This window comes from Microcaecilia unicolor, chromosome 11, assembly GCF_901765095.1.
Source record: "Microcaecilia unicolor chromosome 11, aMicUni1.1, whole genome shotgun sequence".
NCBI classification, from domain to species: domain Eukaryota; kingdom Metazoa; phylum Chordata; class Amphibia; order Gymnophiona; family Siphonopidae; genus Microcaecilia; species Microcaecilia unicolor.
The window spans coordinates 61,428,839-61,455,093 of NC_044041.1; the positions used below are offsets into that span (position 1 = coordinate 61,428,839).

At 47.7% G+C, this 26,255-nt stretch overlaps 1 protein-coding gene across 2 annotated transcripts in view; it reads right to left on the reverse strand.

Annotated features, from left to right (window-relative positions):
* Window positions 1-26,255, reverse strand: part of SPECC1L (sperm antigen with calponin homology and coiled-coil domains 1 like) — a 151,434-nt gene that overhangs the window by 103,850 nt on the left and 21,329 nt on the right. Inside the window, exons 2-5 of one of the 2 annotated variants that reach the window (XM_030219077.1) lie at window positions 26,024-26,144; window positions 11,586-11,775; window positions 5,352-5,451; window positions 3,005-4,620 (exon numbers count right to left, since the gene is read on the reverse strand). In XM_030219077.1, the coding sequence (XP_030074937.1) occupies window positions 3,005-4,620; window positions 5,352-5,451; window positions 11,586-11,738 (1,869 nt within the window). In that variant the 5' untranslated portion in view covers window positions 11,739-11,775; window positions 26,024-26,144. The remainder of the gene's footprint in view (window positions 1-3,004; window positions 4,621-5,351; window positions 5,452-11,585; window positions 11,776-26,023; window positions 26,145-26,255) is intronic. The other variant, XM_030219076.1, reaches the window with a different exon arrangement.

Sequence of the window (26,255 nt, forward strand, 5' to 3'; positions counted from 1 at the left end):
CCTGGTTCTGAAGTTTGCACTGCCTTTGCTCGGGTAGGAAGACCATCCCCGAGGCTGTGTCGAACCGGACCCCCAAATATTCTAGAGATTGAGAGGGGGTCAGGTGACTTTTGGCTATATTGATGACCCAGCCCAGAGATTGCAGTACTGAGACCACTCTGGCTGTAACCTGATGACTCTCTTCTACAGAGTCTGCTCTGATGAGCCAGTCGTCTAGGTACGGGTGAACCCGGATACCCTCTCGCCTGAGAAAAGCAGCTGCTACCACCATTACCTTGGAAAAGGTTTGGGGAGCTGTGGCGAGGCCAAAAGGCAAGGCCCGAAACTGGAAATGTTTTCCCATCACCGCAAAACGTAGAAACCTCTGGTGATGGGGGCCAAATTGGTATGTGCAAGTAAGCGTCTTTCAGGTCCAGGGACGTGAGAAACTCTCCTGGCTGTACCGCCGCTATGACGGAGCGCAGGGTTTACATGTGAAAATGCCGCTCGTTCAGAGACTTGTTGACTTGTTTTAAGTCTAGGATAGGCCGAAAAGACCATCCTTTTCGTGGCACCACGAAGTAAATGGAGTAACGGCCAGAGCCGCATTCGGCGGGAGGCACGGGGGAAACCGCCACTATATGAATCAAGCCTTGCAAGGTCTCCTCTACTGATGCCCGTTTGGCAGCAGAACCGCATCGGGATTCCACAAACACGTCTCTTATTGGGGCATTGAATTCTATTCTGTAGCCTTCTCTGATCAGGTCCAAGACCCACTGATCTGAGGTAATCTTGGCCCACTCCTCAAGAAAGAGGGAAAGTCGTCCTCCTATCACAGGAATCGAGGAGGGGGCCGGCGCACCATCATTGAGAGGGTCGCCCTTGAACTCCAGGTCTTGAGCCTGCTGCTGCGGAACGTCTGTCCAAGCGAAAGGAGTTCCTCTGCTGAAAATGGGCACTCGAAGTGAACCCAGAACGCTCCGGGAGGTACCTTCTAGCTTCATGGAAGAAAGGTCTGAAAGAGGAGGGAACCACCTGACCCTTGGAAGAAGGCCACGGCCTATCCTCGGGTAAGCACTAGGGTCTGGCATCCCCCAGGCCTGTCACAATTTTCTCCAACTCCTCACCAAACAGGAGAAGGCCTTGAAAGTGCAACTTCACCAACCTTTGCTTAGAGGCCATGTCAGCTGCCCAATGCCGTAGCCACAGAAGACGGTGAGCCGCCACCGCTACAGCCATCTGTTTAGCCGAAGCTCTGACCAGATCATAAAGGGCGTCAGCCAAAAATGACAAGGCCGACTCCATCTGCCATTGAGCCGTGATAAGCTCTTGGATGGAGTCATGCAAAGGAAAGGCTCGAGCAGGCTTCTTAGTACTTGCCATCCTCGGATTACTGGAGGAGGTCTCAGTACTCCCAGGGTCTTCTATAGAGAGGACCTGCAAGGCATCAATAATAAGCGCTGGCAGCTCATCGTGGTGGAAAATCCTCACCGCGGAAGGATCATCTGTATCCGGTGGCAATCCTGCACCTTCTTCTGGCTCTCCAGACCACGAAGGCCTGCCAGACCCCTCACATCCCGACCACGGGGGGGGGGGGGGGGGGGGTGCACCACTCTCTGAAGGGAAATCCACCCTTCTGCGCTTGTCTTGTGGCCATCTGTCAGGGGAAAACGCGCCTGACGGTAATCCATGGCCAGACTCTACTGGAGGGGATACAGAAAGCAGGGCCGCAGAGGACCCTGCGGAAGAGCTCTTTTTAACATGTATGCATTATGCAGCAATAAAACAAATTCAGGGGAAAATGGCCTCCCGGTTCCAGTCCGGGGGAAACAGCTCTTTTATTAGTCTCTACACGAGGCTCCCCTCCAGGCTCAAACCCCACCGCCTCAGTGGGGGTTGCGCCATGCTGTTGCAAAACGGCGCCCGCTGCCAGCTCCACGGAGCGGGAAGGAACATCGCTCGCCATGCTCGGGCTGGCTCTACCGTCTGAAAAGCACGCCTTACAGAGCCCCGCTGCAGATTTGCGCTTGCCACAAACGGAACAGCGCTTTACTTTCTCAGCAGCCATCGCCGAAAACGGCGGAAATTCAAACTGGCGGATTCGCGCCAAAATCATCCTGAATGCGGGCCCTCCCTGGAGGAGCTACAAAATGCTCTTACCTCACCAGACTGAGTCTCTGAGCTCCGGTCACGCTGCACAATCAGAAGAAAACCTCTTTTCTGGGATCGCAGCGCCAAAGCACGACGCAACTTTTTTTTTTTTTTTAACACTGTAAGGAAAGTTTGAGGCAACAGCGAAAGAGGTAAATTTCCAACTCCGGAGGATCAGTAGCACGGGAAAGGCAGGGAAAGGGCAAACCTATGTGCCTGCATCCACAGCGTGGGCAAAGACAGGGACAGGGCTTGCCTATTTGTCTACTTCCACATCGGGGGCCGGGTAAGGCAGGGAAAGGGCTAACCTATTTGCCTTTAAAGTGGGCACCATCAGCCTCAACACCCCTGCTACAACTGGCAAAAGCACCCCAGGCAGATTTTCTGAAGGAGCTTGAAAAAGCTGCAACCACCCTGCTGGGGAGATAGAGAATACTGAAGAGGCAGATGGAGCTAGCTGGCCATGAGGCACTATGGTTTTTCAGTGCTCTCTATCTCCCCCTGCTGGTTGATGGACACAACCCACTCGTAATGGATTCATCTGCTTGATGACAAGGAAAGGGTGGGATTCAAAGCACTGTTCTCCGTCTCCATCTGCCGGTCAACAGACAACCCCCAGTTTCTGGACTGGTCTGGTAGAGATAAGAAATTTTATGTAAATCAGGACATTATGGAAACCAAAACAGACTGTTTACAGTCAAGTATAGCTACACAACTTTGGTATATTAACAAAAACCCTCTGACAGATTTATGCAACTTCTCTCTCCTCACCATGTGTCAATTGTTTCATTTTTTTCTTCCTTTTTTGCCGTCTGTTCTACTGTACAAAGCATAGGAAAAAAGCTCTCACTGCTTTGAATGGATAAAATGTTACCTTAACAATGGCATCTTGCATCCGATTGGCATCATTGTGGACATGAGCAAGCTCTTCCTGAAGCCTGCCAGCTAACGTTTCAGCCTTTTCTTTATCTAAGCGAACACTCTCAAGAAGATCTCGGATATCAGATTTATCTCCGGAATTGTGTATAGAATACAGCTCAGCCACCTTTTGTTTCTCATGCTCCAGCTGAGCCTTCACTCTGCTTATCTCTATCTGGTCACTAGCCAGTGTGGCTTTGTAGTCCTCCAGAGTAGCTGCAAGTGCAGACTTGTTGATCTGTTCAGTCTCCATAATGCGCTCCATGTGATGATTGCGTTCCTTCAATGCCCCAATCATTTCCTGGGCTTCCTTATTGTCCTGCTCTGCCATCTTCAAGGTGTTACTCAGGTGCTGCTGGACCCCAAGAAGCTGTTCACGCTCAAATTGGGCATTCTCCACAAGCTCCACGTACCGCTGTTCTAATTCCATGTAGCGCCCACTCTTCAGGTCTTCATCAATGACATAGGAGATGTGATGCTCATCTAGCAGAGAACGTAAGTACTCAATTTGGCGACTGAAGTGCTCCAGCTTGTCACTTTGCTGGCACAAGGAGTCCATCAGAATAGCCTTCTCTTCTCCAAGTCTTTCATTCTCACTGTTCAGCTCTTGAGTTATTTGTTGTAAGTCTGCCAGCTCCTGCAGAGTGGCCTGTAGTTCCTCTGCTGTGCTATGCTGGTTCTCCTCCATCTGGTGAATTCGTTCTGTCAGACAAGCCACAGATACTTCACTGGCATTGCCACTGCTGCCTTTCCGAGTACGTTCTATGCCTGGCAAACATTCTGATTCAGAAGAAGATGAGGGGGCATCTAACGCATCATCACTAGATGTAAGTGGCTGATACACTTCACTGCATTCACTGTCCAGATTATCTAGAGAGTTACTGTGTTGATTGTCCATCAGTGTGTTCTCATCTTGACTCAGGAGATCCTCCATTGACCCCGGAGTTGAACCTTCAACTGAAGATGCAAGTGTCCCTCCACCATCACTGTGATTGCCAGTAGCCATTTCTGGGCTCAAAGACTGGCGGCTGAAGGGTTTTTCTGTGCTGTCCAATCTTTGCTCAAGAGAAAAGCCTAGAGCATTTAACCTGTCCTTCAGCATACGGTTCTCGTTTTTAAGCTGATTTAGCTCCTCTCGAATGGTAGTATTTTGCTCCTGCAACTGTAATAAGGCAGCTTCCACATCCGTTGGCTGATGTAGTGTTATAGTCTCTCTCTCATCACCCTCTGACTGGTCATCATTTAAGCCCAGCTGAGTTCGCATGTCTCGCAACTCATTTCTCAGATGCAAGATCTCCACATCTTTTGTCTTTGCTAAAGTCAGAAGGTCTTTCACTTTGGCTTCCAGTGCAGCCTTGTCATTAATCTGGTTGTCAGATTTGGACTTGCTCATGCGGACATCAGACTCTGTGCGGCTTCGGGAGCGCTTTGTCAAGGCAGGGTCATTACCCACAAGCCCACTGGACAGTTTTTTGTTTGAATTCAGTCGTGATCGATCACGGGTTCTCTCTCTGGGGAAGCTAGATTCTTTAGTCCCAGCAGAAACGGTGCGCTTGGACATGGAAGTGACTCCTGGAAATGAAGAGAAATCATGCATCATTAACAGAAAACAATTCATGTGCTCTCAAAAAATTAAAAGTTACTACTGTGACAAAGGAAGCAGAATTTAAAATTTTCCATTTCAAACTTCAGGACTTGATATTACATAAAGCTTTCCTACAGAGAATTTTGCATTAACAGGAACATTGCAGTGAATAGTGTAGGACTGCATTTCAATTAAAAATTTTAATCATGATTAATTGCACAATCAAAAAGTATTTTATCTATTTATTTCCCGCTGCAGCTCCTTGTGAATCTGAACAAGTCACTTAACCCTCCACTGCCCCAGGTACAAAATAAGTACCTATATATAATATGTAAACTGCTTTGATTGTAACCACAGAAAGATAGTATATCAAATCCCACCCCCTTCCCTTCCCTGAAGAACCGACTCTCCCTCCTCTGAAGCTTTGCCTCTGGCCTGTCCAGGAAAAGCTTTGGACAAGGCCGCAGGCAGTGTAAGTGCAATGCTGATGCCACCGGGGACCAACAGACAACCACCTTTAATGTAAACAGGATCGGGGGGGGGGGGGGGCGGAGGGAAGAGGGCGATGTTCAATTGCAGTGGAAGGAAAGATGCTGGATTGCACAATGGAAGGATTTTCATTTTCTTAGAATGAGAGATTCAAAACGAAGATATAGGCTTGGGGAGCTTTAAGGACTAGAGGAACTAATTCCAGCGTGTGCCATGTATCAAGCAGTACCTTTGCCCTCCAGGTTGTTTGTACTCCTCTTCCCCCTCACACCAGTGGGCATGGTAGGACCTCCAACCATTCCTGCTGAAAGCTCATCACTGCTCTTTGCCTAAAATGAAAATGTATAATATGAATTCCACGGGTGAAAACAGCAGATATGTACTGTGATAGACAAGGACCAAGTTCATCAAATTCTATGAAGGAAGGGAAATTTCATCAGATGTAAAACCACACAAAATTTTTACTTAAATACATAGCAAGGTAAAACACAAAGCATCAGTGTGGCAGGGGAGTGAAAATTCTGGTTCTGAGTCTTTGTATAGCATGTACTGATCAACAAGGCCCATGTAGTCTGCCCAGTTTCTCTTCCTCACTTCCCCTCTAATTCTGTGCTCTTGAAGCCTCCAAGAGCTCTGAGCAGAAGCAGGGGAAACAAACAAGGTTCACAGGTTCCTGTGAGAGATGATGTTAATACTACTCATGTTCTCAAGATTTTCATGACTAAGAAAGACAAACTCCTCCAAAATTTTTAAATAAGAGTTTCCAAGAGCTCAAACAAGGTTGCATTCAACCTCCTCCATATCCTCAATGCATGAGAAAATTGGGATTCTTCACAGCACTTGCATTTTACTGTCAGGCTTCTCTCGGAAGCACTGGGTTGTGAGCCCTTGGACCCCTGCCGTGAAGCGGCAGTGGCAGGCAAAATCACCTCCAAACCAGAGACAAGGCAAAACAGGACTAGAACCCCAGACTGGAGTACTGAACTGGAACACACTGGACTAGAACGCACCGGACTGGTACGCACTGGACTGGACCTAGGCTTCACCTACACTTAGCCGCCGTTCCCCGGGGGTTGAGCCCCCGGGTGCAGGCAGCCGGCAGGGCTTGGAGGAAAACTGGAACTGGAACTAGCAGGCAGGAACACCAGGAATCAGGTTTCAGAAGTGCCCACAGGCACCTAGACAAACGCAGGGCAGACAGGGTTCAGAAATGCCCACAGGCACCTAGACCAAAGCAAGGCAGATAGGGGTGCAGGACTATGGCTGGAGCTCCAGTAGCGGAGAAGTACAGGCAGAGACCAGGACTATGGCTGAAGCTCCAGCAGCTAGAAATACAGGCAGGGAGCAGGGCTATGGCTGGAGCTCCAGTAGCTGAGAAATACAGGCAGGGAGAAGGGCTATGGCTGGAGTTCTAGTAGCTGAGAAATATAGGCAGGAAGCAGAGCAATACTGAAAGCTGCCAAGCAGCCACTAAGAAACCCAAGACAGGAATACAGACCAGAGACAAGACTAGGAAAAGCAATAGAACCAAAACTAGCTACACACAGACTAACTAGAATAAGCTACACACAAGCTAACAAGAATAAGGTATACACAAGCTAACTAGACACAAGCAAGAAACTCAAGACTAGAACTGGACTAGGCTGAAGTGCACAGAGCACTCTAACATAACAGGGACCTTAGACGATGCAAAGGCAAACACAGAAGTCTTAAGGTGATTAATAAAGCCCATCAACACCTAAGGCTCAGCTTCAGCAATCTCTACGCAGCTACGGGTGCTGTCCAGGCACAAACAAGAGAGACAAGTCTGGCAGCCTGGAGTGGAGGAGTGGCCTAGTGGTTAGGGTGGTGGACTTTGGTCCTGGGGAACTGAGGAACTGAGTTTGATTCCCACCAGGCACAGGCAGTTCCTTGTAACTCTGGGCAAGTCACTTAACCCTCCATTGCCCCATGTAAGCAGCACTGAGCCTGCCATGAGTGGGAAGGCGCGGGGTACAAATGTAACAAAAAAAAAATGGACTGGGCTGAGCTAAAGTCTGGAACGGGTAGGGACAGCAAGACAGTCAATGGCAGCCACCTGTTCCGGCCACCAGAGGGCGAGAGGAGCACAAACCAAGAAGCAGGCAGAAAGCATACTGAAGCATAGACTCAGCATACCCAGGTGCAGCACAGAGGAGCAATCAGAGTCATGCTGGAAGCAGCCAGCACACAGAGACAGAGCTAACTCAGGCAACACACACAGGTGCAGTATAGTGGAGCAATTAGAGCCATGCTGGAAGCTGCCAGCACACAGAGACAGAACTAACCCAGAAAGGCCAGACAGAAGCCAGCTCAGAAGCTGACCCCCAGAAATAAAGTAAGTCTGAGAGGGGTCACAACCACAGACGTGACAATCGGGATTCTTCACAGCACTTGCATTTTACTAAAAGAAATAGTTTCCTTCTCATCAGTGTGACAATTCTCTATCATCATACTGGTCTACAGAGGATAAATTGAGGGCCCAAAATTATATTATATATATATATATATATATATATATATATATATATATATATATATATATATATATATATATATATATATATATAAAATATATGGTGGAATTAAAAAAGGTACAGAGAAAGGCGACAAAAATTATAAAGGGGATGGGACAATTTCCCTATGAGGAAAGGCTAAAGCGACTAGGGCTCTTCAGCCTGGAGAAGAGATGGCTGAGGGGAGATGATAGAGGTCTATAAAATGAGTGGCATGGAATAGGTAAACATGAATCAATTATTTACTCTTTCCAAAAATACGACGACTAGGGGCATGCAATAAAGCTACAAGGCAGTAAATGTAAAACAAATCAAAGAAAATACTTCTTCACTCAACATATAATTAAACTCTGGAATTCGTTGCCATAGAATGTAGTAAAAGCAGTTAGCTTAGTGGGGTTTAAAAAAAGATTTGGATTGCTTCCTAAAAGTCCATAAGCCATTATTAAAATGGACTTGGGGAAAATCCACTGCTTTTTTCTAGGATAAGCAGCATAAAATCTATTGTATTATTTTGGGATCTTGCCAGTACTTGTGAACTGGATTGGCCACTGTTGGAAACAGGATGTTAGGCTTGATGGACCGCCGGACTGTCCCAGTATGGCAATACTCATCTAATATAATAAAACGCACCGTGAACGTTCTAATGAGGACAACGTTCTGAAGCCATCTGAGGTCACTCCCTGGCTGTAGGGTTCGTGGCGTGAAGCCACCCAGCCGTCTCTGCCCCGCCCTCGCGTCAAACGTCATGACGTCGAGGGCGGAAACAAAAACAAACAAATCCGGCAGCGCAGCGTCAGGGAAGGAGGCGGCGCTCCCGACGTCTCCAGCCTTCCCTTCGCTGTGTTCCGCCTTCTTCTGACGTCATCCTTGACGTCAGAAGAAGGCGGAACACAGCGAAGGAAAGGCTGGAGACGTCGGGAGCACTGCCTCCTTCCCTGACGCTGCGCTGCCGGAACCGCCACGGAGGTAAATTTAAAAAGAAGAAGAAAAAAAAAATAGAAATAGGGGAGAGAGAAGAGAATGGGCAGTAAAGTTGAACAATGGGAGCGGGAGGGCAGGGGAGAAACGACAGCATGGATGCGAAGGGGGGGAGCATGGATGCGAAGGGGGGGGAGAAGAGGGCGGGCCAGGCTGGGATATGGGAGAGAGAGGAGCATGGATGCGAGGGGGGGTCATGGAAGGGAGAGAGGGGACTTGCTGGAAAAGGATGAATGGAGGCGGCAGGGGACAGAGGAGCATGGATGGCCATGGATTGGGAGGGCAGGGCTCAGGGAGAGAGGGGAATTGCTGGAAAAGGATGAATGGAGGCGGCAGGGGACAGAGGAGCATGGATGGCCATGGATTGGGAGGGCAGGGCTCAGGGAGAGAGGGAAATTGCTGGAAAGGGATGAATGGAGGGGGCAGGGGACAGAGGAGCATGGATGGGCATGGATTGGGAGGGCAGGGCTCAGGGAGAGAGGGGAATTGCTGGATAGGGATGAATGGAGGGGACAGATGGCCATGGATGGATATAGATTGCAGGGCAGGGCTCAGGGAGAGAGGGGAATTGCTGGATAGGGATGAATGGAGGGAGCAGGTGACAGAGGAGCATGGATGGGCATGGATTAGGAGGGCAGGGCTCAGGGAGAGAGGGGAATTGCTGGAAAGGGATGAATGGAGGGGGCAGGGGACAGAGGAGCATGGATGGGCATGGATTGGGAGGGCAGGGCTCAGGGAGAGAGGGGAATTGCTGGAAAGGGATGAATGGAGGGGGCAGGGGACAGAGGAGCATGGATGGGCATGGATTGGGAGGGCAGGGCTCAGGGAGAGAGAGGAATTGCTGGATAGGGATGAATGGAGGGGACAGATGGGCATGGATGGATATGGATTGCAGGGCAGGGCTCAGGGAGAGAGGGGAATTACTGGATAGGGATGAATGGAGGGGACAGGTGACAGATGGGCATGGATTGGGAGGGCAGGGCTCACACTCTCTCATATACAATGTCTTTCTGACTCTCACTCTCACACACTCTGTCTCACACTGTATCACATTCACATTCTATGTGCCACACAGTCACTCACACACTCGCTTGGTCTCATACACTCACTCTCACAGAGAATCTGTGTCTCACACACTCTCTCTCACACTGTGTCTAACATACACACTTGCACACACTCACATTCTCACACACACACTCTCTCACAAACACACTCACACCCAGACTCACTCTCTCTCTCTCACACACACACACTTTCACTCTGACTCTCAAACAGTCACTCTCACATACACTCTCCCAAACATACACACTCCGAGGAAAACCTTGCTAGCGCCCGTTTCATTTGTGTCAGAAACGGGCCTTTTTTACTAGTGTACTTATAAAAGGAAATAAACTCTAACATTTTCATCTAATAGCAAAATGAATGGTTTGAATATATTTTCCCAAAGCTGAAGGAGGGATATCTTGCAGGCAGTCACCCTTGTATAGCTGACTACTAGGACATCTCTTTAGTAGAGCAATATAGAACGGAATGATTGATCCTTAGTCAGCCATTGTCTACTTATAATTCCTGGATTGAAAACATCAAGAATCAGTTTCCTTTTTACTGTAGTCTGGCAGATAATGGCTGACTAAGAGAAGCACCTGTTATTTTAGAGCTAAAAGAGAAGATTCCCAGGGTATTACAAGCTATAACACAGCATTTTTTTCCCCTAGTGACAATCGGGATTATGCAAAGCACTACAGTTCCACACACCTCTTAGAGAGCAAACGGAACATTCCATGAGTGCAGCAGATATTAAACTACAGAGACAGATAAGTAACTACTGTACTTGAATTTAACTTGCTTTGAGCCAGGGGCGTAGCCAGCCTTCCGTGGGTGAGGGGTCCAGAGCCCGGGGGGAGGGGGCACATTTTAGCCCTCCCCCCGGCGTCGCCCCCCCACCCGCCGCGAACCCGCCGCCGCTGCAGCCTACCTTTACTTTTGCTGGCGGGGGATCCCACTCCCCGCCAGCCGACGTCTTCTTCTCAGTCGCTTCCTGCTCTTCAATTTGTTTGCTGACGTCCTGCACGTTGTACGTGCAGGACGTCAGACTCAGAGAACAGAACTGTTCTCTGAGTCTGACGTCCTGCACGTACAATTACGTGTGCAGGACGTCAGCAAACAAATTGAAGAGCAGGAAGGACTCAGAAGACGTCGGCTGGCGGGGAGTGGGATCCCCCGCCAGCAAAAGTAAAGGTAGGCGGCGGCAGGGGCGGGTTCGCCGGGAGGGGGATCCTGGGGTGAATCTGCGGGGGCCCTGGCCCCCTCAGGCCCCACGTAGCTACGCCACTGCTTTGAGCTACTACTGAAAAGTTGTGAGCTAAATCCAAATGAAAAATAATTAAATCAATGCAAATCCACAATAAACCTCCAGAACACCCCATGATAAAATACAACAAGTTTATTCTAGTATAAAAGTCACTTCACAAGCAGAAGAGCAGTTGTGTGGGATATACTATGCTCTTGAAAGCAGTAGAATGCCAGGAGCAGTACAAGCGGGCCTTGCTTTGCTCTGCACGGATTCTAATTTTTTTCTACAAGCATCCTAAATTTGCCAGACTGCCTACCCCCTTGTGTATTCACGTGCACTTCTTCTCAGGCAGTACGCTGGCTTCAAAAGAATGAAAAAAATTCACTACCAAAGTCCTTGTGGCTTCTTATATGTTCTTGGAGGAATCCACTGGTATTATTCAGTGGCACACTTTCCTCAATGATTAAGGTGGCATGCTTCAAGAAACAAACAAACAAAAACAAACCCTCTTATTTCTGAGATGCATCTATTTTTACTGGACAAATATCAGACAGCCGAACAGCCTGGAGTTCTGCTGCTATACCAGAAACATTCTCCCTTTAATTCCATCTTTGCTAGTCAGGTAAGTTTCCCCTCTTCTCACCCTCAGATTTACCTTGGGTAAGGATGTGGTTGTTGTGGGTTTCATGGGTTTTGTTGCTGTTGTTGCAGAGGGTCCGTTTTCAGGTTTGCCCTTCTCTGTGCTTTGTATTTTAATCACACCAGGTAGTCTAGGCATGAGGCCAGCACTTCTGCTCGTTTTCTTCATCCTGTGTCACCTGCTTGTGACACATTTACAATTAAATCTGCCAACAAAAAAAACACACAGAACAATGTCACACAACTTCAATTGAGTTAGAGCTTGATGATATTTACTATCATCAACCTAGGATTTCAGGACACTTAAAATTATCCAGCTATTGCTTTATAGATGTTTAGTGACTAGCAACAGTAGAAGACTCAGTAGAAAATGAAACGTCAAACATACTTTACAAACTCCATTAAAAAAAAAAAAAATCACCAGTATTCATTCACTCATGACATGAAGGACAAACCCAGGCTGGGGCACTCCACTGGTTATATAGCAAGTTGGCTGAGAACCATAGAAACTGAGGTTCAAATCCTGGAGTTTTCCACAGAGCATCAGCAGGTTATACCCGTGAGTTCACTAGAAAAAAATCCGTTTTCTCTACCTACATCTGCTAGTAGAAGGGGTAACACCTACTTGTTCAAGACAGTACAGCCCGGATGACTAGGAAACAAAGTTACTGGATGACAAAACTTTTTCTCTGTCTTTATGGATACTTTCCTACCCCTCAAATAAATCCTCTGACCCTCATTGGAAATCCCTTCTCCCCATGTCCTGAAAATTGTGTGGGTCAGAAGCAAAACCAAAAGGCTATTAGATGAGGTTAACTTCATGCATATGCACCCCTCTTCCCCCCCCCCCCCCCAAAAAAAAATTAAAATACCCATTACCATCCTTATGAACTTCCTGATGTGGTAAAAATTTGGTATGAATCTGATGCAGACCCCCCCCCCCCCAACCATAAAACAACAAACACCCCAAAAAGGAGGTTATTAGGGGCAACTGCACATACATTTGTGGGATATGTGCTTCCAGAAGAGGCTAACCAAATTTTAGTTTAGGGTTCATGGTTTTGACCAAAAATGACAGTGCATTTTTGGATGAAACTGAAACTTCCCCAGAATCACTTCCCCCCCCCCCCCCCCCCCCCACCTTCCAGGGACTGCCACTGGCACGCCCCCCTCCATTGCCCCTCCACTCTCCCATCACCTTAAGGCCCTCCTCAGGCCTACTTATAAATGGCCTGGTGGTCTAGTGGCAGCGACCCTCCCTCCCCCTCCGACTGCCTGGGCCTACTTTGTAAACCTCCTGGTGGTCTAGTGGCCTCTTTTGAGCAAGAGAGATCCCAGTCGCTCCTGTTTATGTCGGTTCTAATCCCAAAATGGCTGCTGGGACCTCCTGTGGGAAGTCCTGGCAGCTATATCAGCTGAGGAACTGACGGGGCAAGAGCGACTAGGGATCGCTCTTGCTCAAAAGAGGCCACTAGACTACCAGGAGTGTTAAAAGGTAGGTCCAGAGGGAGGAGGAGAGTGCCACTAGACCACCAGGGAATTTAAAGGTAGGCCTAGGGAAGACTTTTGGGTGGTGGGAGGGTGAAGAGTTTGTGGTGGTGGCTGGCCTGGGATGATCTGGCCAAAACCGAGACCCTCAGTTTCTGTTGGTCTCTAATCCAGAAGGACTCCAACTTCTTTTTAAATGCCTCTTGGGACCCTGTCCACCTTCCTGATGTGTCTTGAAAATCTGAAGTTGATGGGACACTGAATGAGAATGCAGGGTGGACAAACAAGGCAATTGCATAAGCCTCTCTTCCTTCAGATTGAAACTATGGCAAAAGTGCATAATGTTACTGAGAGGAATTCTGCAAAATCATCTCCAAGTTAGAAGGTGCAAAAGTTTTCATACAAACCTACAGCAAGGTGAAATTATGCCTTTCCTTTTCTTTATTCAGATAAACCGTTCTGCACAAATGGGTTGTTATCCCTTCCTACCAGCAGGTGGTGATAAAGACTGAATTCTACCAGTGACATCACTAGTAATGAGCTATGGTGCCCCCTTGAAGATTCTAGTATGCATCTGCCAAAGCAGAAAGTCCCTCTGTAACGCATCCATGCCCCATCAACTACTGCAACCATAATGCACAGCAAACGAGTAACCCACCACAGAGTGGCAATCGCTCCCTGCATACACTAGGGAAAAGCCAAATCCAGCTAAAAAAAATTATTTTTTGGTCTTTTTTTTAAATTGTGTAAAGCAACTGAGAGAACACAGAGCGCACCCAGAAACCTGGGCTGAGGGCTTCCAAGGACGGGATTGCAGAGCAGTTTCGCTGACTAAAGAAAAGAAAATTATCATCGGGTAAGGCATAATTTCCCCTCTTAGTGTCAGTTCAGCTGTTCTACACAAATGGGATTTACCAAAGCAGATCTACTGGGTGGGGGACGACAAGATCCCCTGAACGATAGCCCTTACAAAGTTCAACCGGGCTCTGGCCAGCATGTCCAACCTGTAATGCTTGACAAATGAATGAAGCGACGACCACAAAGCCGTTGTACAAATCTCCTCAGAGGACACAGCCCAAGAAGTGGCCTGAGCCCTGGTAGAGTGGGCCTTCAGACCCCGAGGAACCGGTTTATTCTTACTGATGTAGGCGGACTCAATCACCTCATTAATCGACCTCGCAATGGAGGCCTTCGAGGCCGCTTGACCCTTCTTAGGGCCATGAAAAAGCACAAAAAGGTGGTCAGATGAAACTCGCTCATCTTCCTCAGGTATCGGAGAAGGAGTCCTCTGGACATCCAGCCTGTGAAGCCTCCAATCTGTGGCCACTGAACCACTCTCCACAAAAGGAAGCAAGCAAATCTCCTGATTCACATGGAATGGAGAAACCACCTTCAGCAGAAAGGAGGGAACCATCTTCAAGGAAATGGACGCCTGTGAAAAGGACAGAGATAAGGGTCCCGACAGGAAAGAGCCTAGAGTGAGACCCTCCGAGTTGAAGTAATGCCCTCCAAAACACTGCTTTAAGGGCGAGGTCCTTAATAGAGGCTGAGTGCAAGGGCTCAAACAGAGCCTCAGACAGTCCTCTGAGCACCAGATTAAGATCCCACGATGGAAAAAAGGTTGACGCAGAGGACGCACATGCACCACCCCCTTCAGAAAACTGCACTAACTCTCTATGCAAGAGAGACACCATTCAATTTTTCATCAAAACTGGAGAGCAATGCCACCTGAACCTTCAGGGAGCTCAAGGCCAACCCTTGGTCCAGGTCCCACTGCAAGAACCCCAAAATATCAGGAACCTGAGTCCTCCAAGGTGGCAAAGCGCACTCCCCACAGTAAGACTCAAAAATGTGCCAGACTCTGACATAGGCTAGGGATGTAGAGGACTTTCAGGAATGAAGCAGTGTAGAAATCACTGCATAGAGCACCCCCACTTCTCCATGCGTCTCCTTTCAATGGCCAAACCATAAGCCAGAAGGGATCCGGGTTCTCCATCTCTACCAGTCCCTGCCAAAGGAGACCCTGACCCCTTGACAAAGGAAGTGGGTCCTCCATGAGAAGATGCCCGAGATCTGCGGGGCCAATCAGGAACCACCAGCAAGACCAGATTAGGAAAATGCATAATCCTGCACAAAAGATGCCCTACGAAGGGCCACAGAGGGAAGACATAAAGAGGCTCCACCTCTGGCCATGGCTAAACCAGGGCATCGATCCCCTGGGAAGCTAGATTCCCTCTGCTGAATGAGGAATCGATCCGCCTTTGTGTTGGCCTGCATCGCCATCAAGTTGAAGAGTGGGGGCTTCCAGTAGTCCAGAATGAGCTGAAAGGCCTGATGCCCCAGCTCCCACTCCCCTGGATCCAGGAGAGCACAGCTGAAAAAGTATGCTTGCACATTGTCATTGCTGCAATGTGAATCACAGAAAGAGCCAACAGATGGGTCTCTGCCCAGTGACAGAGACTCGCCGCCTCCAGAGAAAGGACCAACAGATGGGTCTCTGCCCAGCGACAGAGACTCGCCGCCTCCGGAGCAAGGACCAACAGATGGGTCTCCACCCAGTGACAGAGACTCATTGCCTCCAGAGCCACTACCTGATTCGGGTACCTCCCCTACTTGTTGATGTACGCCACAACTCTGGTATTGTCTGACATTACTTTGATCACCTTGCCCTCCAGCAGCAGCTGAAATTCCAGCAAGGTCAGGTGCACCACCCAGATTTCCAGGTGGTTGATGGTCCAAGCTGCCTCTTGGCTTGACCAAAGGCTCTGAGCTACACGACCTAGACAGTGAGCCCTCAACTGAGGAGGATCCAGAGGGACCCCTTTCAACAGACGAGCCATACTGTCCCACCAGTCCAGAATGAGCCTTGTCTTAGGCGTGAGAGGAAGAGGATGGTAAAAGTCCTGATCGACTGGGTGCCAACGCATCAGGAGGGCCTACTGCAGAGGACGCATGTGGGCTCTTGCCCAAGGGACAACCTCCAGTTTCACCACCATGGAACTCAGCAGCTGCATGTAGCCTAAAACCGTGGGCATCTGAGGCTCCTACAACTGCTGCTTCTGTAAGGAACATCATCCCCTAGACCATGTTGAACTGGACTCCCAGGTACTCCAACTCCCAGGTACTCCAACACAGGGGAGAGATTCTTGGGGTGATCCACAACCCAGCCCAAGGACTCCATGAGAGAAATCACCTGAGCCATAGCTTGAGTGGACTCTGCATCCGAATCGTTCAGTCATCCAGGTATGGGTGAACATGCACCCCTGGCATCTCAGGGGAGCAGCAACCACCACCAAAACCTTGAGAAGGTGTGTGGCACAGTAGCCAGGCCAAAAGGCAAAGCTCAGAACTGAACATGCTGCCCCTGCATACAAAAGCAAAAATACCTCCTGTGGACCTCCAAAATGGGGATTATGCAAATCACTTCTCTGGACCTCACGGAAGCCTAAAAACTCCCCCAGCTGAATCAAAGCAATGACAGAGTGCAAAGTCTCCATGCAAAAATGCTGAAACTGCAGGCCTTCTGAGGTCCAGAATGGGCTGGAAGGAGCCCCCTTTTTTGGGGACCACAATATAGAATATCAGCCCTGACCACGCTCTGCCAGCAGCACAAGCTCCACTGCTCCAAGAGCAGAAAGGTGCTGAACAGCAAGAGTGACCATTTGTCACTTCAGAGTGGAGACACAGGGGGATGCCATGAAAGCATCAGGAACTAGATAGACTAACTCCAAGGAGTATCCCCTCTCTATCATCTCTACGACCCACTGATCCAAGGTGATACAGGCCCACTCGTCCTGGAAGAGGGACAAGCCTGCCCCACACTGGGACCACCAAGGGACCTGGCACACCCTCATTGGCCATGCTAGGCAGCTGCTGCTACCCCAGAGGAGCCAGCAGCACCGGACTTGTGAGAGCCATGAAAAGAGCCCTGCCCTGACCCCCCACCCTAGGGCAGGGTAGCACTGCGCAGATTGAAAATGACTCACCCCTTTGGAATGATTAGAAACCGCAGCACACTGTGTCCCTGTCCAATGAAGAATAGGGAGTCTGAGAGGACACGCCTCCCCCATATCCTTTACCAACTTCTCGAGATCCTCACCGAAAAGCAAATGCCCCTAAAGGGTAACTGGCTCAACAACTTCTTGGAGGCTGCATCCACCTCCCAGTGGCGGAACCACATCCACTGGGCACCCCACCACCGAAACAACCACTGAGCAGGAAGCAAGAGAAGCAGATCATAAAGAATATCCTTTAAGAAGACGGCGCCAGACTCCAAGCAATCCAGCGCTGGTGGCTCTGGAGCTGCTCCACCACCTTCTTATCATGGTACTCCTAGAGGGCAGAATCCCCCTGAACCGGGATCGCAGTTGCTTTCGTGACTGCTGCCACCAGGGCGTCTTACTTTAATGAATGATCAGTACTTTGCCATCTCCTTATGAGCAAAGGTATAAAGGTGGTCCAGAACTCTGCCTCAAAGAGAGCCATCCAGAAATTCCCATTCTGCCATCATCATGTGGACGAGAGTCTTGTGCAAGGCAAAATGCTTGGGGAGCCAGTAAGCCCCTGCAGCAAGGGGTCCCCCTTCCACTGGATCTGCATCCGCAATTCGCCCCATGGCTAGAGAAGTAGCAACCTCATCAATGAGAACAGACAATTCCTCTCTCCAAAAGAGCCGGATAACATGTGACTGTTCCTCCTCTGGCTCCAAAGGCGGGGGGACCCTCCACATGAGAATCCGGAAGAGAAAGGGAGCCTGAGAGGGCCTCCAAACCCCCAACATCTGCTCCTGAAGGCATGGTGCCTCCAGAAGCATGCCTTTCACGCTGTGCCATTTGGATCCCAGAGTGGCCTTCCTCATGAGGTCCCCCAAGTGGCCCTCTTCATCAGGTTCCCCAAGTAGCTCTCCTCGTGAGGCCCCCCAGAGAACAGGGGACCCCACAGCCTGCACCGGGGTTTGCTTGACCAGCTGAGCCAAACTCTGGAGCCAAAAACTACCTGGGGCCCCATTGGGCCCTCCACCGGATGGACCCAATGGGGGTAAGGACAAGAAATCCCCACCCCCAACCCCGGAGATGGAACAGGTTCCTGCTGCATCCAAATATGTACAGGAGAAATCTGTGAAGAAAAAATGGCTGAGGTTCCCTCCAAAGACCTCGTCTCCCAATGCCTCAGGGGAAAAGAGATGCAGAGCTGGATCCAATTGCGACCCTCCCCCCAGGCTGTTTCCGAAGTCGGAAATACCCACTGCAGTTTGGACACACTGAACCGGCAGCTGTACTAAGCTGCCGGTCCTTGCAGGACCTGCAGCGCTGGCCTACTGGCATTTGTGACCATGACAGGTGTGGGGGGGGGAACTTGCCGAACCTCGGGGGATTTCCTCAGCATGGTCCAGACAGTCCCATGCTCTCCAGGCTCTCCTGGGGTGCTAACTGGTGAAATCCCTCACTTGCTAGTAAAAGAGATTTCCCCAATTAAGGTCTGTGCTGGCTTTTTTTTTTTTTTTTTAACAAAACAGTTCTATTCCCTACGCAAGGATGGGCTGACGGGCTCCACTCCACAAAAAAAATGGAATCTGGTGTTGCAGGGGAGCCCCCCCCCAAAAAAGGAACCTGGTGTTGCAGAGGAGCCCAGAGGACGTCTAATCCACAGGGGTGCCAGGCAAGTTGAGGGTGTGGGGGATGGGGACTGAGCACAAAGCCACAACCAGTAGCATTATGAAGTACAAACTGGGGGCTGAGGAGCCAAACTCTGTACTCGACTAGGCAAGGAACAAATCAGCCTAGGAGCAGCCCTTAGGCTCCACCACTGTCACCAGCAAAGCAGGGAGCTAGGCGAGGGACTCAGGGGCACTGAACAGCAAACTATTGCTTCCTGAAGGTAGAGAAAAATACTGGAATCTTCCAGGGTGTACCGCAGTTTTTTAAGGGAAGATGATAAAGGGGATGGGACAATTTCCCTATGAGGAAAGGCTAAAGCGGCTAGGGCTCTTCAGCTTGGAGAAAAGGTGGCTGAAGGGAGACATGATAGAGATCTATAAAATAATGAGTGGAGTTGAATGGATAGACGTGAAGCGTCTGTTTATGCTTTCCAAAAATACTAGAACTAGGGGGCTGTCACGTCTGTGGTCGTGACCCCTCTCAGACTTATTTCTGGGGGTCAGCTTCTGAGCTGGCTTCTGTCTGTCCTTTCTGAGTTGATTCTGTCTCTGTGTGCTGGCTGCTTCCAGCATGGCTCTGATTGCTCCACTGTGCTGCACCTGTGTATGCTTCAGTATGCTTTCTGCCTGCTTCTTGGTTTGTGCTCCTTACACTGTCTTGCTGTCTCTACCCGTTCCAGGCTTCAGCTTAGTCTGGTCCGGATCTTCCAGGCTGCCAGACTTGACTTTCTTGTTTGTGCCTGCACAGCACCCGTAGCTGCCTTGTGATTGCTGATGTGAGTCTCAGCTGCTGCTGGGCTTATTAGCCATTTGGAAACTTCTATGTTTGCCTTTGCATCGCCTAAGGTCCCTGGTATGCTGGTGTGCGCTGTGCACTTCTGCCTAGCCCAGTTTATTGTCTGAGATTCTTGCTTGTTTCTAGTATAGTCTTTGTGAAGTTATCTTGTACTGTATTGCTTGTTTCCAGTCTTGTTTCTTGTTTGTATTTCTCTGTCTAGTTCTTGGTTGTCTATGTTTCTTGTTTAGTGGCTGCCTGGCAGCTTTCAGTCTTGTCTCTTGTCTGTCAGTATTTGTTCCTTGTTTTAGTGGCTGCTCTGCAGCTTTCAGTCTTGTCTCTTGTCTGTCAGTATTTGTTCCTTGTTTTAGTGGCTGCTCTGCAGCTTTCAGTCTTGTCTCTTGTCTGTCAGTATCTGTACCCTGTTTTGGTGGCTGCTCTGCAGCTTTCCGTTCCCGACCCTTTTGCCTGTCCACTTCCTGCCTAGTGGGTATCCAGTTCCTGCCCTGTCCGGTAAGTCCTGCCAGCCACCTGCACCCAGGGGCTCAACTCCTGTGGAACGGTGGTCAAGTGCAGGTGAAGACTAGCCGTCCCTGTCAGAGTTCTGTCTTATCCCTGTATGGGGTGGTTTTGCCTGCCGCTGCCACTCCTCGGCAGTGGCCCAAGGGCTCACAAACCTAGTTCCTGCCTTGAAAACGTGACAGGGGCATGCGATGAAGCTACAAAGTAGTAAATTTAAAACGAATCAGAGAAAATTTTTCTTCACGCAACATGTAATTAAACTCTGGAATTCGTTGCCACAGAATGTGGTAAAGGTGATTAGCTTAGCAGAGTTTTAAAAAGGTTTGGACGGCTTCCTAAAGGAAAAGTCCATAGACCATTATTAAATTGCACGTGCGGAAAATCCACTATTTCTGGGGTAAGCAGTATAAAATGATTTGTAATTTTTTGGGATCTTGCCAGGTATTTGTGACCTGGATTGGCCACTGTTGGAAACAGGATGCTGGGCTTGATGGACCTTTGGTCTGTCCCAGCATAGCAACACTTATGTACTTATGTATGTACTTATGTCACTGGTAGAAATAATGTTTAAAAATAGGCTCAATATACCTTTCTTAAAAGAAAACCAAAGCGGTGTCCAATAATAAAGATACATCAAAGGAAGACAAGAACTACAATAATCAGGACAGAGAAAAAAAAATCAGTCTTTTCTTCCACCTGCTGGTAGGAAGAGATAAACAACCCACTTGTGCAGAACAGCTGAGCCAATGCTGAGGAAATAGCTATTGAGCTGCCAAGTCTGGATTCCAAGAGAGAAACCAAACATTTTCAGAAAAATGCAGGAATACCGCCTCTGCCACTTGCTGGTGGTCAGCTCCACCCTGGTTGTGTTAAACATGTACACTGCTTATGTAACAAAACATACAGGTGTTATGACAGACCAAGGCCAGTTACAACAATCTGACTTTGCATATATAATTAAAGCCTACAGAACAAAGCTTTCATTAACTCCCAGCTTCTGCTTGCCTTGTTACAGCCACACAAATGGGTGTGTTATAAATGTGCACATACCTGCAGCATATAGGTCTGGTCTCCAGAATCACCCCCAAACTAGAGCCAGTGTGTGCCTCAAATAACATCATTACTACTGACAGTCAGCTTGCTTCAGAGGGGCTTCTCTCATAATGTCCACTGTTCCCGTAATAAGCCATATGGGTACAAATTGATGGGAACATTGGACACTAAAGGGTTAACCAGGCAGCCAGCAGTGTTTTCATTTCTACAGGCTTGAAAGAAACCACATCTGTATCCCAGGATATGCCTGGCAGGTTTATTCCTTTTACACAGAGTTCTACAATGGCTCGGCCTACTGCAGCAGCTTGCACTGGAAGCGTAAACTGCAGAGCTCTAAGAGCAGCAGTTTCTGAGAGGGGCAGGTAGACTACTGGTCTACCGCAGCATTTATCAAGGGATGCTTTTTAATGTATTTATAAATGACCTAGAGATGGGAATAACTAGTGAGGTAATTAAATTCGCCGATGACACAAAATTATTCAGGGTCGTCAAGTCGCAGGAGGAATGTGAACGATTACAGGAGGACCTTGCGAGACTGGGAGAATGGGCGTGCAAGTGGCAGATGAAGTTCAATGTTGACAAGTGCAAAGTGATGCATGTGGGTAAGAGGAACCCGAATTATAGCTACGTCTTGCAAGGTTCCGCGTTAGGAGTTACGGATCAAGAAAGGGATCTGGGTGTCGTCGTCGATGATACGCTGAAACCTTCTGCTCAGTGTGCTGCTGCGGCTAGGAAAGCGAATAGAATGTTGGGTGTTATTAGGAAGGGTATGGAGTCCAGGTGTGCGGATGTTATAATGCCGTTGTATCGCTCCATGGTGCGACCGCACCTGGAGTATTGTGTTCAGTACTGGTCTCCGTATCTCAAAAAAGATATAGTAGAATTGGAAAAGGTACAGCGAAGGGCGACGAAAATGATAGTGGGGATGGGACGACTTTCCTATGAAGAGAGGCTGAGAAGGCTAGGGCTTTTCAGCTTGGAGAAGAGACGGCTGAGGGGAGATATGATAGAAGTGTATAAAATAATGAGTGGAATGGATCGGGTGGATGTGAAGCAACTGTTCACGCTATCCAAAAATACTAGGACTAGAGGGCATGAGTTGAAGCTACAGTGTGGTAAATTTAAAACGAATTGGAGAAAATTTTTCTTCACCCAACGTGTAATTAGACTCTGGAATTCGTTGCCGGAGAACGTGGTACGGGCGGTTAGCTTGACGGAGTTTAAAAAGGGGTTAGATAGATTCCTAAAGGACAAGTCCATAGACCGCTATTAAATGGACTTGGAAAAATTCCGCATTTTTAGGTATAACTTGTCTGGAATGTTTTTACGTTTGGAGAGCGTGCCAGGTGCCCTTGACCTGGATTGGCCACTGTCGGTGACAGGATGCTGGGCTAGATGGACCTTTGGTCTTTCCCAGTATGGCACTACTTATGTACTTATGTACTTATCTCCAGAAGCAGTGTTGGTTCTGGATCAGCTGGACTCTGATATAGCAAAAATGACTTCTGAGATAACAAAGGCCCCCTTTTTCATTTGATAAAAGGAAAGAATGCAAGCAGCATTCTCCAATGCATGGACTCTTTTTAGAAAGACACACATACCCTACTCACAAGGATTACCCACAGCACCAACACATGCTACCAGTAAATGACAGCAGATAAAGAGCAGCATGGTCCATCTAGTTTGCCCAGTAAGGTGGCCAGAGCTGCAACCTAAGATCTGGTATCCAAATGTGACCTTTATAAGAGAGACACAAGGAGGAAATACTTCATTTAAAAACTTAAAATGCAGAGTGGATCTGGATATGTAATTCTAACTGCTCAATGTGAAAGTGTTCAATTCAGGCATAAAGGTTAAGTTCTACAGTTCACTGACTGACCACTTTTGTTGCACACATAAGGTACTGCCATGGAAAGACACACCAGCAACTTGGTAAGCCAAAGAGTTACAAAACTTTCAGCTCAGAGTGGAAGACAAGTGCTATTTTTCATTTGCAAACCTTGCTTCCCAGACAGCCCTGAACTGTTCTCAGTGGCCCTCACCCTTCAGGAGCCATATATGAAGAGATGCAGAATGATGCATCTCTGCAGGGGAAGCAAAGGCTTCTAAGGACAAAAATATCAGAAGAAAGGAGGTGTTGATGCCTCTGTATAAGTCGTTGGTGAGGCCCCACCTAGAGTATTGTGTTCAGTTTTGGCGGCCGTACCTTGCAAAGGATGTAAAAAGAATTGAAGCGGTGCAAAGAAAAGCTACGAGAATGGTAAGGGATTTGCGTTACAAGACGTATGAGGAGAGACTTGATGACCTGAACATGTATACTCTGGAAGAAAGGAGAAACAGGGGTGATATGATACAGACGTTCAAATATTTGAAAAGTATTAATCCGCAAACGAACCTTTTCCGGAGGTGCGAAGGCGGTAGAACGAGAGGACATGAAATGAGATTGAAGGGGGGCAGACTCAAGAAAAATGTCAGAAAGTATTTTTTCACGGAGAGAGTAGTGGATGCTTGGAATGCCCTCCCGCGGGAGGTGGTGGAAATGAAAACGGTAACAGAATTCAAACACGCGTGGGATAAACATAAAGGAATCCTGTTCAGAAGGAATGGATCCTAAGGAGAGCCGAGATTGGGTGGCAGAGCAGGTGGCAGGAGGCGGGGATAGTGCTGGGCAGACTTATACGGTCTGTGCCCTGAAAAGGACAGGTACAAATCAAGGTAAGGTATACACAAAAAGTAGCACATATGAGTTTATCTTGTTGGGCAGACTGGATGGACCATACAGGTCTTTTTATGCCGTCATTTACTATGTTACTATGTATCAGATGGCCATTAAAGTATCAATGGATGTGCAGACTTTCTATTTGGTTATCAGGTGTGTGCATGAGTGCAATATGCACAATCAACCACATGCTGTCCCATTTACAATAAAAAGACAACAAAATGCAATCTAAATTCAAATTATAATAAATGCTATAAAACAATAAAAGAAAAATATGAGAACCAGCTCTCAAAACAGATATCAGGGCAATCAAATGCAAATGCCAAAAATATTGAGCAAAATTTAAAAAAGCTTTCTGAAATAAATGTGCCTTAACCTGTTTTCTGAATAGTAAAAGTGAGTCTAGTTTACAGAGTTTGAATGGTAATGAGTCTTGAGTTGCAAAGTGGTGCTTTTCTGTCTGTCCAGATGTTTGCATGCATATGCAATGGCATGCTGCCCCATCTAGACACACAGGTTAGCAATATATATGGCCATATAATCACTACTGTGTGTACTGAAGTCTGATTTCTAGATATAGATTCCTGCATACTTGTAAGGTTTTATATATTGAGATTCTTAGCTTTTAAATTAGAGCCAGCTGTAGGCAGGGGGATGGACGGGTGTGGAGTAAATTCCACATTGTCCACAGAAAAAAAAATCTTATTTATCTATTTATTTGTTACATTTGTATCCCACATTTTCCCACCTATTTGTAGACTCAATGTGGCTTACATAGTATCGGAGAGGCGTTTGCAGACTCTGATGAGAACAAATACAAAGTGATGTTGTGTTACAATGAAGTTCATGTGGCATAGCCACATTAGGGAAGCGTACATCGGAAGGTACTTTAGTTTTGTTGTGTTGCAGGGATCAGGCATTTAAGTTGGATCTGTGGGGTATGCTTTTTTTGAACAGGTTAGTTTTTAGTGATTTCCGGAAGTTTAGGTGGTTGTACGTCGATTTCAAGGCTTTTGGCAATGCGTTCCATAGTTGTGTACTTATGTAGGAGAAGCTGGATGCGTAAGTTGATTTACTACTACTGATTTGTATTTAAGTCCTTTGCAGCTTGGGTAGTGCAGATTTAGATATGATCATGTTGATTCTGATGTGTTTCTAGTTGGTAAGTCGATCAAGTCTGTCATGTATCCCGGGGCTTCACCATAGATAATCTTGTGGACCAGGGTACAGATTTTGAAGGCAATGCATTCTTTGATTGGGAGCCAGTGTAGTTTTTTGTGGAGGGGTTTTGCGCTTTCAAATCGCGTTTTTCCGAATATAACCCTAGCTGTCGTGTTTTGAGCGGTCTGGATTTTTTTTAAAGGTTTGTTCTTTGCATCCTGCATAAATTTCATTGCAGTAGTCTACGTGGCTTAGAACCATTGATTGTATCAGGTTGCGGAATGTTTCCCTCGGGAAGAATTGTTTCAGGCGTTTGAGTTGTCACATTGAGTGGAACATTTTCTTTGTTGTGGATGCCGCTTGGTTCTCTAGTGTTAAGTTGTTGTCTATTGTAATGCCGAGGATTTTCAGGCTGGCTGATATAAGAAGGGTGTAGTCTGGGGTGTTGATACTTGTGGGATTGTCTGCGCTGTGGTGGGATGAGAGGATGAGACAATGAGTTTTTTCTTTATTGAGTTTTAGTTGAAATGCATTTGCCCATGAGTCCATGATGTTCAAGCTGAGTTTGATTTCGTTAGCGATTTCTGTCAGTTTGGTATTGTACGGAATGTATATTATGACATCGTCTGCATATATGGAAGGGTTGAGGCCTTGGTTGGATAAGGATTTTGCTAGTGGAGTAATCATTAGATTGAAGAGTATCGGTGATAGTGGTGATCCTTGCAGTACTCCACAGTCTGCTTTCTACGGTGGTGATATGCTTGAGTTTGATTTTACTTGGTATGTTCTTGTGGTTAGGAAACCCTTGATCCAGATAAGTATGTTGCATGTCTAAGTATAATTTGCAAGAAACCGACAAAAAAAAAAAAAAAGAACAGAACAGAAATAGATAGTGGACAAAACTCTGAGGCTGAACTGGATACAATTCAGAAAGACTCTGATGGATCCACTGAAGGAACTTTAGAACAGATTTTTGGGGACAGGAGTAGTTCAACAGAATTGGAAAAGAGAGTGCATGCAATTCCTGGTCAAAAAAGTGGTATCAGAGGAGGCTGGAAACTACAGGCCAGTTGGTCTTACCTTGGTGGCGAGAAAATTAAGAGACTTTACTGATCTACAATCCAGTAGCAGGTTGCAGGATTTGGCACAACAATGGCTTTTACCCGAGGCAGATTGTGTCAAACATGAACAATTGCTTCAACTGACTAGAAAATTAGAAAAAAAAAAAAAAAAAGGCACATGCTAGCCTTCGCTTTACTTGAATTTCAGCCTGGAGCTGGGTTTTGAGCAACACGATCTCCATAAATCCCTG